The sequence below is a fragment of the Solanum tuberosum genome, unplaced genomic scaffold, assembly GCF_000226075.1.
Source record: "Solanum tuberosum cultivar DM 1-3 516 R44 unplaced genomic scaffold, SolTub_3.0 scf00313, whole genome shotgun sequence".
NCBI lineage: Eukaryota > Viridiplantae > Streptophyta > Magnoliopsida > Solanales > Solanaceae > Solanum > Solanum tuberosum.
The window spans coordinates 451240-460025 of NW_006239248.1; the positions used below are offsets into that span (position 1 = coordinate 451240).

The 8786-nt window shown below is 34.3% G+C and overlaps 1 protein-coding gene across 1 annotated transcript; it reads right to left on the reverse strand.

The window, feature by feature from the left end:
• Positions 1-2716: 2716 nt before the first annotated feature.
• On the reverse strand, positions 2717-4366 carry LOC102589608 (neurofilament heavy polypeptide-like). The gene is given in 2 exon segments (NM_001318600.1): positions 2717-4328; positions 4330-4366. Coding segments are annotated over 2 exon segments (1197 nt in total). The 5' UTR covers positions 4337-4366; the 3' UTR covers positions 2717-3138.
• Between the last annotated feature and the right edge of the window lie 4420 nt (positions 4367-8786).

The window sequence follows — 8786 nt, forward strand, 5'->3', positions numbered from 1 at the left end:
CTTAGCATGTTATTAGCCAAAATCATTTGAGCAGCACTTTTAAGTCTGGTTAATAAAATAATACTCCCCTCCGTCTCATTTTATGTTGCACCATTTAACTTGGCGCAATGTTTAAGAAAAAAAAGACTTTTGAAACTTATGGTCAAAAAGAATCCATAGATATTTGTGTGATTGGAAATCATTTCATTAATGGTAACGTAAGTATTTTAAGGAAATTATTTCCAACTATATAGTAAGATGACATTTTTTTGGGGACGGACTAAAAAGGAAAGGGTGCCACGTAAGATGAGACGGAGAGAGTATGAGATTTTAATTAAGTTTTATAATTCCATTCAATTCAACTAAAGTTAAAAAAAGATAATTGTAAAATAGAGAAATATGTTTATGAGACTGCTCCTTTAGTTTAGGGCTATAGAGTTTACGTGCTTCTCACTAACGAGATTAATATACATTTTGGACTAATTTGGTCCAAAATGGCTCTAGCACAGAAGAGGATGATGTCCATTTGCGTCGCAACTAATTACAAGAGATGTATCTAAGACCACACTAGATTGTATCAACAGAAAATATATCCATTTGCCTGCAACAGATTGCTCGTTATCAATGGGAAGGATCTGATCATTTGCAAAGAATCGAACAACTGCTCCAAAAGCACGAGTACGTACCTGGGGTGTGGCTATGGTATGGAAGAAATGCATTTTCTAGTGTTTGATAAATAAACAAAAATATCATATGAGAACGAATGAAATGATACATATGGAAATTGATTCCATAGTTCGATTAGGAAAATCCTTTTCCTCATTTTTAAGGAACTTATTTTCCGAGTGAAGAGTTGAAAAACATTTTCCTCTATACCAATCACACCCTAGACTTGTAAAAAAAATACAGGATTATGCTATGCATATATGAATATAGAGCGACAACATCAACCAGCACAATTGAAGTTTTGCAACTGCAAGCAAATGGGAAATATGTATCCAAGAACATCTTTCAGAGCTAAAATTGTTCCATAAGATGGAGCAATGGTGCATAACGGAACAATTTAGATATCTATTCGGAGTCTACCTCAAAAATGGTATGACAGAGAGAGAGAGAGAGAGAGAGAGAGAGAGAGAGAGAGAGAGAGAGAGAGAGAGAGAGAGAGAGAGAGAGAGAGAGAGAGAGAGAGAGAGAGAGAGAGAGAGAGAGAGAGAGAGAGAGAGAGAGAGAGAGAGAGAGAGAGAGAGAGAGAGAGAGAGAGAGAGAGAGAGAGAGAGAGAGAGAGAGAGAGAGAGAGAGAGAGAGAGAGAGAGAGAGAGAGAGAGAGAGAGAGAGAGAGAGAGAGAGAGAGAGAGAGAGAGAGAGAGAGAGAGAGAGAGAGAGAGAGAGAGAGAGAGAGAGAGAGAGAGAGAGAGAGAGAGAGAGAGAGAGAGAGAGAGAGAGAGAGAGAGAGAGAGAGAGAGAGAGAGAGAGAGAGAGAGAGAGAGAGAGAGAGAGAGAGAGAGAGAGAGAGAGAGAGAGAGAGAGAGAGAGAGAGAGAGAGAGAGAGAGAGAGAGAGAGAGAGAGAGAGAGAGAGAGAGAGAGAGAGAGAGAGAGAGAGAGAGAGAGAGAGAGAGAGAGAGAGAGAGAGAGAGAGAGAGAGAGAGAGAGAGAGAGAGAGAGAGAGAGAGAGAGAGAGAGAGAGAGAGAGAGAGCAACATACAATTGAATTAGGAGGGCTGAAACGAAAATAATCCTAGAAAAATTCATAAAAACACAGTTCAGGAGAGAATAACAGACAGTATTATATGGCAGTGAATTGCATCTCTCTAAGATTCTCAACATGTTCATTAAGCTGTCAAAGAACTGATATTAAAATAGTTATGATCTTACAAGACCTTGGGAAAACTCAGAACTTATTACATCGAACAGAGTACAGGTAGCACATATAGAAGATAAAGTTAGATGGCTTCCCTGTGTGTTAAGACCTCCAAAATGCACTGGTTTATAGGTTTGACGACACGATAATTAAGATTTTAAGAGATGAATTGAGTCGCATGGAGAAAAAGGTTTTCAAGCCCTAAAGTCTTTTGAAATCAATGTAGACTTGTTAAAATAAGAACAAAATGGAACCAAGAGATCTATATGAGTGATGACAAACAGTTGAGATTAAACTAGTAAGAAGATACCATAAAGAGATGTGTGGGAGATTTAGAAAAATCATAATTCGTCTTAAAGACCTAATTATTCAGTATAGGAATGGCAATGCACCTGAACAAATCAAACGGATATTGAGAATTCATATAACTGACCTCAATTGTCATAGGATTGACATATAGTTGATCGAATGATGATAAATCCAAGCGTGTAGACACGCACACACATATAAAAGGTGTATGTGTGTGCACATTCATGCGCTGCAGAATATCTTCACTAGGAAAGAATAGAGAATCAGCAGTTAAAGGAAACACCTAAGAAGCAGCGCCAGTAAGAAAATTTTCTATCATAATTTAAGTTCTTTTAGATATATAACAGGACTTGAAACCTCTAGGATTGAACAACTGTCTAGTCAGGAAACAACATTGCACTCTATACCAAAGGAAATATCTAGACGACAATGTAACTATCCCCCACCCAAATCAATTACATGAACAACAATTGAGGACAAAGTGGATCAACATTGCAAGGAGATAACAAGTAGGCCAAGGACAACACAAGCTACAACAACTTGAGAACAAAGTGAATCAACACAAGCAATAAATACTGAGAAAGATCACATTTAAATATATTTCCATCTGGAATAGGAAATGACATATTACAAAGGATGAACCAGAACGTCTCCAGACATTCCACTTCAGCTGTTCAAAAGCTTGCTTCCACCTTACATTATATGATAGGAATGTGTAGGCATTTCATTGCAACCCCACAATAGGGCCAATCACTCCATACCACACTAACATATATAAGAAGCAACACAGCGGATATCATCCAAACCAGTTCACTAGTTAAGCTAAATAAGCAATAAAATGTATGAATCAACCTGAAAAACTAAATCTACTTCGCGAACTAAACATAAGTTCATCAATGCGAGAAGAAATTGTCTTGAGAAACAATATCTAAAACTCCTCAGAGACAGTATCAGAACTTGTAGCATTGAATAGAACATGATCCATCAGCATCTAGTTACCTCTCATTGCATCAACCACCAATCTGTAATGCTCCGCAATGAAATCTAAGCGCTTCACCATCAAAGCAGCTTCATCATCCTCCAGTTTCTTCCACTTCTCCTCCAACACTTTAGCCTTGTCGGTAGCAATCAAACTCATGTTCTCCTTCAACAAACTTGAACCATTCGGATACATTGTAGACAAGCCAGACATAGTTTCAAGTGATGCAGCCAAACGTGGATATTTGGACTGGAAATCCTGTTGATCACCCTTAACTATATCCTCCTTAACCACCTCTTTTACGGCAACCTGTTGCTCTTCTTCCTTCTGTTTCTCATCATCCTTTGGTTTGCTCACTTTAGCACTTTTCTTAGGCTCGGAACTCTTTTTAACCTCAACAGTCTTTTTAGCTTTGCCATTAGAGGTATTGTTAACATTATCCTTAACTCCTCCATTACTGATTCCTGGAGCGCCCCAAATCCTCTTTGAGTGCTCAAAAATCAGAAAATCCTGACCCTTTGTGAAAACTGGCTCTTCACCATCTTTCACATTAGTCAAAAATTTCTTCTTTAACCTCCTTACCTTGTCACTAATTTGACTCTTGGAAACTTCAGCCTGCAACTTCCCCCTGATGAATTCATGAAAAGCAGACATGTCGGCACTAGGTTCCATACCTTTTACCGTCTTGTATTCAAGAATCCCTTTGAGTAGAGCAAGCTGGTCGTCATCGCTCCAAAGACTCCGAGGAGTAGCAGCAGACTTTTTCTCCTCTTCTTCTGCAATCTTGGGCTTCTTCTTCCCTTTCTCTTTCTGGGCCTCTTGAGGTCTCTTTGCTGCTGGTTTTGATGGGGTAGCAGCTTTAGCAGCAACATTCGGCTTAACGGTGAAGTCCGATGCAGAAGGGGAAGGCAGAGAATTACCCGATTCCGCTTCCGAATCGGATCCTGACCCATTTTCGCTTCCAGACTCAGAAGAGAATTGGGGCTTCTGTGGTGTCTGAACTAGTTTTTGAGAAATGGGTTTCTTCACAACTGGATGGGCTGTCTTGGGTTCTTCATCTTCTTCAGTTTCTTCCCCTGATTCTTCTTCTCCTTCTTCCTCCCTCGATTGTTGTTCTTCTTCTTCCTGGGATTCCTCCACCAGTTCTTGTTCTTCAGAGGACGATGCAGAAGGAGGCTGGTCTACTAAGCGGGATTTGGTTTGGGGCCATTGTTTCTGCAAGCAAGAAGAGAGAGCTATTCGGCCGTCAGCTGTGTCTATGGTGAGTGTTGAAGCAAAGACAAAAAGATGAAAACTTTGTGTAGGGTTTTTCTATTTATACAAAAAGCCAGCGTCTTAATCGATTGCCGCGCCTTCTGCAATTGGACGATTACTTTCCCATTTAGACATCTGTTCCACGTGAGTTTTATGAGTAACACCAATACCACTACTCACATATAGAATGGGATGACGGAGCAATCACGCCTTTTCGGGATTTTTAATTGGAAGAAATCTTTTTTTAAAATGTGATTTGTTGTTTTCAATCAAATCCAAGTGAATTTTTTAAAATAATATCAAGTACGGAAAGTTATGAGGAATTCAGACAGCCCTTCAGATGATAAGAGATCGATTACACAAAAATCAGTTCAAATCCCACAAAAACCTCAATCTTCTTTTGAGTCCAGAAGTGAAAATGGGTCAGGATTCGAATCGGAAGCTGAATCAATCGTTCCCTACCTTCCCCTTCTGCATCAGACTTAACCGTCAAGCCGAGTAGTCCTGCAAAAGTTGTTGCCCCATTAAAACCAGCAACAAAAAGGCCGCAAAAGACCTAGAAAGGGAGGAAGAAACTCAAAATTAGGAGGAAAAAAAATCAACTGTTACTCATCACAGTCTATGGAGCGATACGACTAGCTTACTCTATTCAAAGGTATTGTTGAATACAAGGTAGTAAAAGGTATGAAACCTAGTGCCAAAATGTTTGCTTTTCATGAATTCATCAGGGAGAAGTTGCAGGTTGAAGTTTCAAAGAGTCAAATCAGTGACAAGGTAAAGAGATTAAAGAAGAAATATTTGACTAATGTGAAAGATGGTGAAGAGACAGTTTTCACAAAGGGTCAGGATTTTTTGATTTTTGAGCATTCAAAGAGGATTTGGGGCGCTCCAGGAACTAGTAATGGGGGCGTTAAGGAGAATGTTAACAATAACACTAATGGCAAAGCTACAAAGACTGTTAAGGTTAAGAAGAGTTCTGAGCCTAAGGAAAATGGTGAGGAACCCGAGACAACCCCTCCAATTGAGAAGAGACCAATTACTAAAAAATCAGTTCAAACCCACAGAAATCTCAATCTTCTTTTGATTTCAAAAGCGAAGATGGGTTAGGATTCGAATTTGAAGCGAAATCAGGTCATTCCTGCCTTTTCCTTCTGCATCAGACTTCAAAGTTAAGCCGAGTGTTTCTCTAAAAGTTGGTTCCCCATCGAAACCAACAACAAAGAGGCGGCAAAAGACCTAGAAAGAGAAAGGAGGAAGAAGTCCAAGATTGCAGAAGAAAACGTATCAATAAATAGAAAAAATTATAAAATTACTTACCATATCTTAGATTATGTATATTTTGAATATTAATGTCTATTCCTTAAATTTTTTTGGTCATTTATGTATCAATGGAAATGAGATCTTTAATTTTTATAAATCGAACATTGAAGTAATGATATTATCCTGTCAGGCTGAGGAAATTTGACTCACTAAAATGTGGTCATACAAAACTCAGGCTAACCCTAGCTAATGTTAAGGGGTGGGGATGGGGTCCGGCCCCGACTTAGCCCCTTGCCTTGATTCTTGATTAGTGTAGTGAACGGGCTAAATGGGCCAGATTGAGTTATAGGTTGGATTTCATATTCTTTTAATTTCTAATAATAGCATTGACATTTATATTTAATAAAACCAGTTGTTGCCAAATTTTAAAAATTAGTCTGCTTAAAAATAATATATATATATATATATATATATGTTTAAATAATATTTGCTGACATTATTTTCAAATTATTATTGTATGTTAATTTTTTTTATTCAAACAAGATATATGTTTTGACCTTTTATATGTCAACATATGTTTAAGTAATATTTGCTAATATTGTTTTGCAAGTATTGTATTATTTTGAATTTGAAAATAAAATTGAACTTTGTATGTTAATATATGTTTAAGTTATATTTGTTAACACATTTTAAAAATTATTGTATTGTTTGTATTTTGGAAATAACATTGAATTTTGATATGTCAAAATATGTTTAAGTAGTATTTGTTGATATTATTTCTAAATTATTTTATTTGAACAAGACAAACAAATATCACTAAAAAGAAATTCAAAAACTCAACGGGCCTTTTATTTTATGAATAGCTAAATTGTAAAACTTTATAGAAAACTGACAAAATTATAATATTTTTTTTCTCAAATTTCATAAACTTAAATTAGGAAAAGGAGATTCAGTTTACACAACAACAAACATATTAGTGAAATTTTAGAAGTGGGGATTGGAGAGAAAGGAATGCACAGTCTTATATATTAAGGGTAAAGAGAATGTTTCAGATATACCCCGAATTAAATTAAACATATCAAATAATTCAAAATTTGATAAAAAATAAATAAATATTTACTTTCATAAACTTTTCAATTTAAAGCTTAATTGGGTTGAATGTTGACCTAATGTGAAATTTTGAGAGTTTATAACTACTATTTAAATTTTTGATTTTAAATCTACATATTTTCAATTATTTTTTTCAATTTCTCTATATTAATATTAGGACAGAGTTATTCAAAAAATTTATAATCAATATCTTCATATGTTGGAGACATGAAATTGATTATATCAATGGAACTCCAAGTGATATTATATTTTTAAGTTATTCCTCTTTTTGTAGTTGTATGGTATTCATTTATTTCTTTATTTTGATCTAATCCAATCTCTAAAACAAACTAAAATATTTATGACATTGCTCCCCTTAAGTATATGTTTTTTTTAGCTGCTTCCTTTCTTGGTTAAATGCAATTTTTAAGCCATAATTAATATTAAAACATTTAACATATCTATAGTCATTATTAAATGTACCACATATATCTTTTATTGTTCTTCCATCAATTCAACGTGCTAATAAAGATGATGCAAATATTCTCCTATAAATATAATGAATTGAAGACATCTCTAAGGATCATAATTATTAAAAACTTGTCTTTGGAAATGAAGTTATAATAATTTAATAAAGGTTATATTTTTATGAGCAACTTTCACATAAAGCAAACATAAAAATCAAATTTGTATGTTATAGCTATAGTTTGTATAAGTGCGCTCCATAGCAAACTTTATGTTTGCTATAGAGCATCAGATTGTATAACTCGCTGGTTCTTCTTCAGATTTGTATAATTTCGCTGGCAGGTCATTTGTATAAAAAGTTGTCAGCCTCTCGTTTGTATAAATCGTTGGCAGCCTCTCAATTCAATTTTTATGTGTTTGTATATCTGCATAGAATTTAAATTTGTATACAATTGAATCGAATAAAATGTTTGTATATCAAATCTCTCTCTCTCGCTTTATACAAACATAAATTATACATTGTATTTTGTATAATATGTGTTTGTATAAAGCGAGAAGGAGAGAAAGGCAAAAGAGAACTGGGCATGAGAATATTTGTATTGTATAATTATGTGTATAGGACGAAAATATATGTATTTGCATGTGTATATACAATTTTCTCTCACTTTATACAAATAGAAACACAATTTATACATTTATGTTTGTATAAGCGAGAGAGGCGAGGGAGAGACTGGCGAGCGAGATCTTGGAGAGTGGTGAGTGAAATCTGGAGAAGGGAGAGAAGGGAACGAAAAAATATGTATATATACAATTTTCTCTCGCTTTATACAAACACAAATGCAGCTCTAGTTTTTTATCGACAGGGATACTAATATCTCAAAAGTATAACGCAAAGTACATGCATACCATTTAGGATTAATTACTTGAGTGGATCCTTTTAAAAATAATTACTTATTTTAGATATACTCTTTAATTGTTACCATTTATAGCAATATAAAATAACACTATATATTTTATTAAATTTTTCTCTCTCTCGCCTCTTTCTCTTTTTTTCTCTATCAGTTTTTTAATTTTTCTCTCTTGCTCGCTCCTTTCTTTTTGTTGCTCTTTCTCTCTTACTTTCTTTTTATTGTTTTTTTCTTTTTTGCTTTCTTTTTGCTGCTCTTTCTCTCTCTTTCTGTTGCTTTTTTTCCCTTTTGTTTCTCTCTGTACTTTCTTCATAGAGTAGTAAATGATTCGTAGAATGAATAAAATTTGTATCAATAATTAATTAATTAAACAAATAATTTAATCGTTACAAATGAAGAGACATAATAAATTACAAAATGAATTAAACTTGAATTAAAAATGTATTACACACATATTAAAGTTGAATTAAAAATATATTACACACATATTAAAGTTGAATTAAAAATATATTACACACATATTAAAGTTGAATTAAAAATATATTACACACATATTAAAGTTGAATTAAAAATATATTACACACATATTAAAGTTGAATTAAAAATATATTACACACATATTAAAGTTGAATTAAAAATATATTACACACATATTAAAGTTGAATTAAAAATATATTACACACA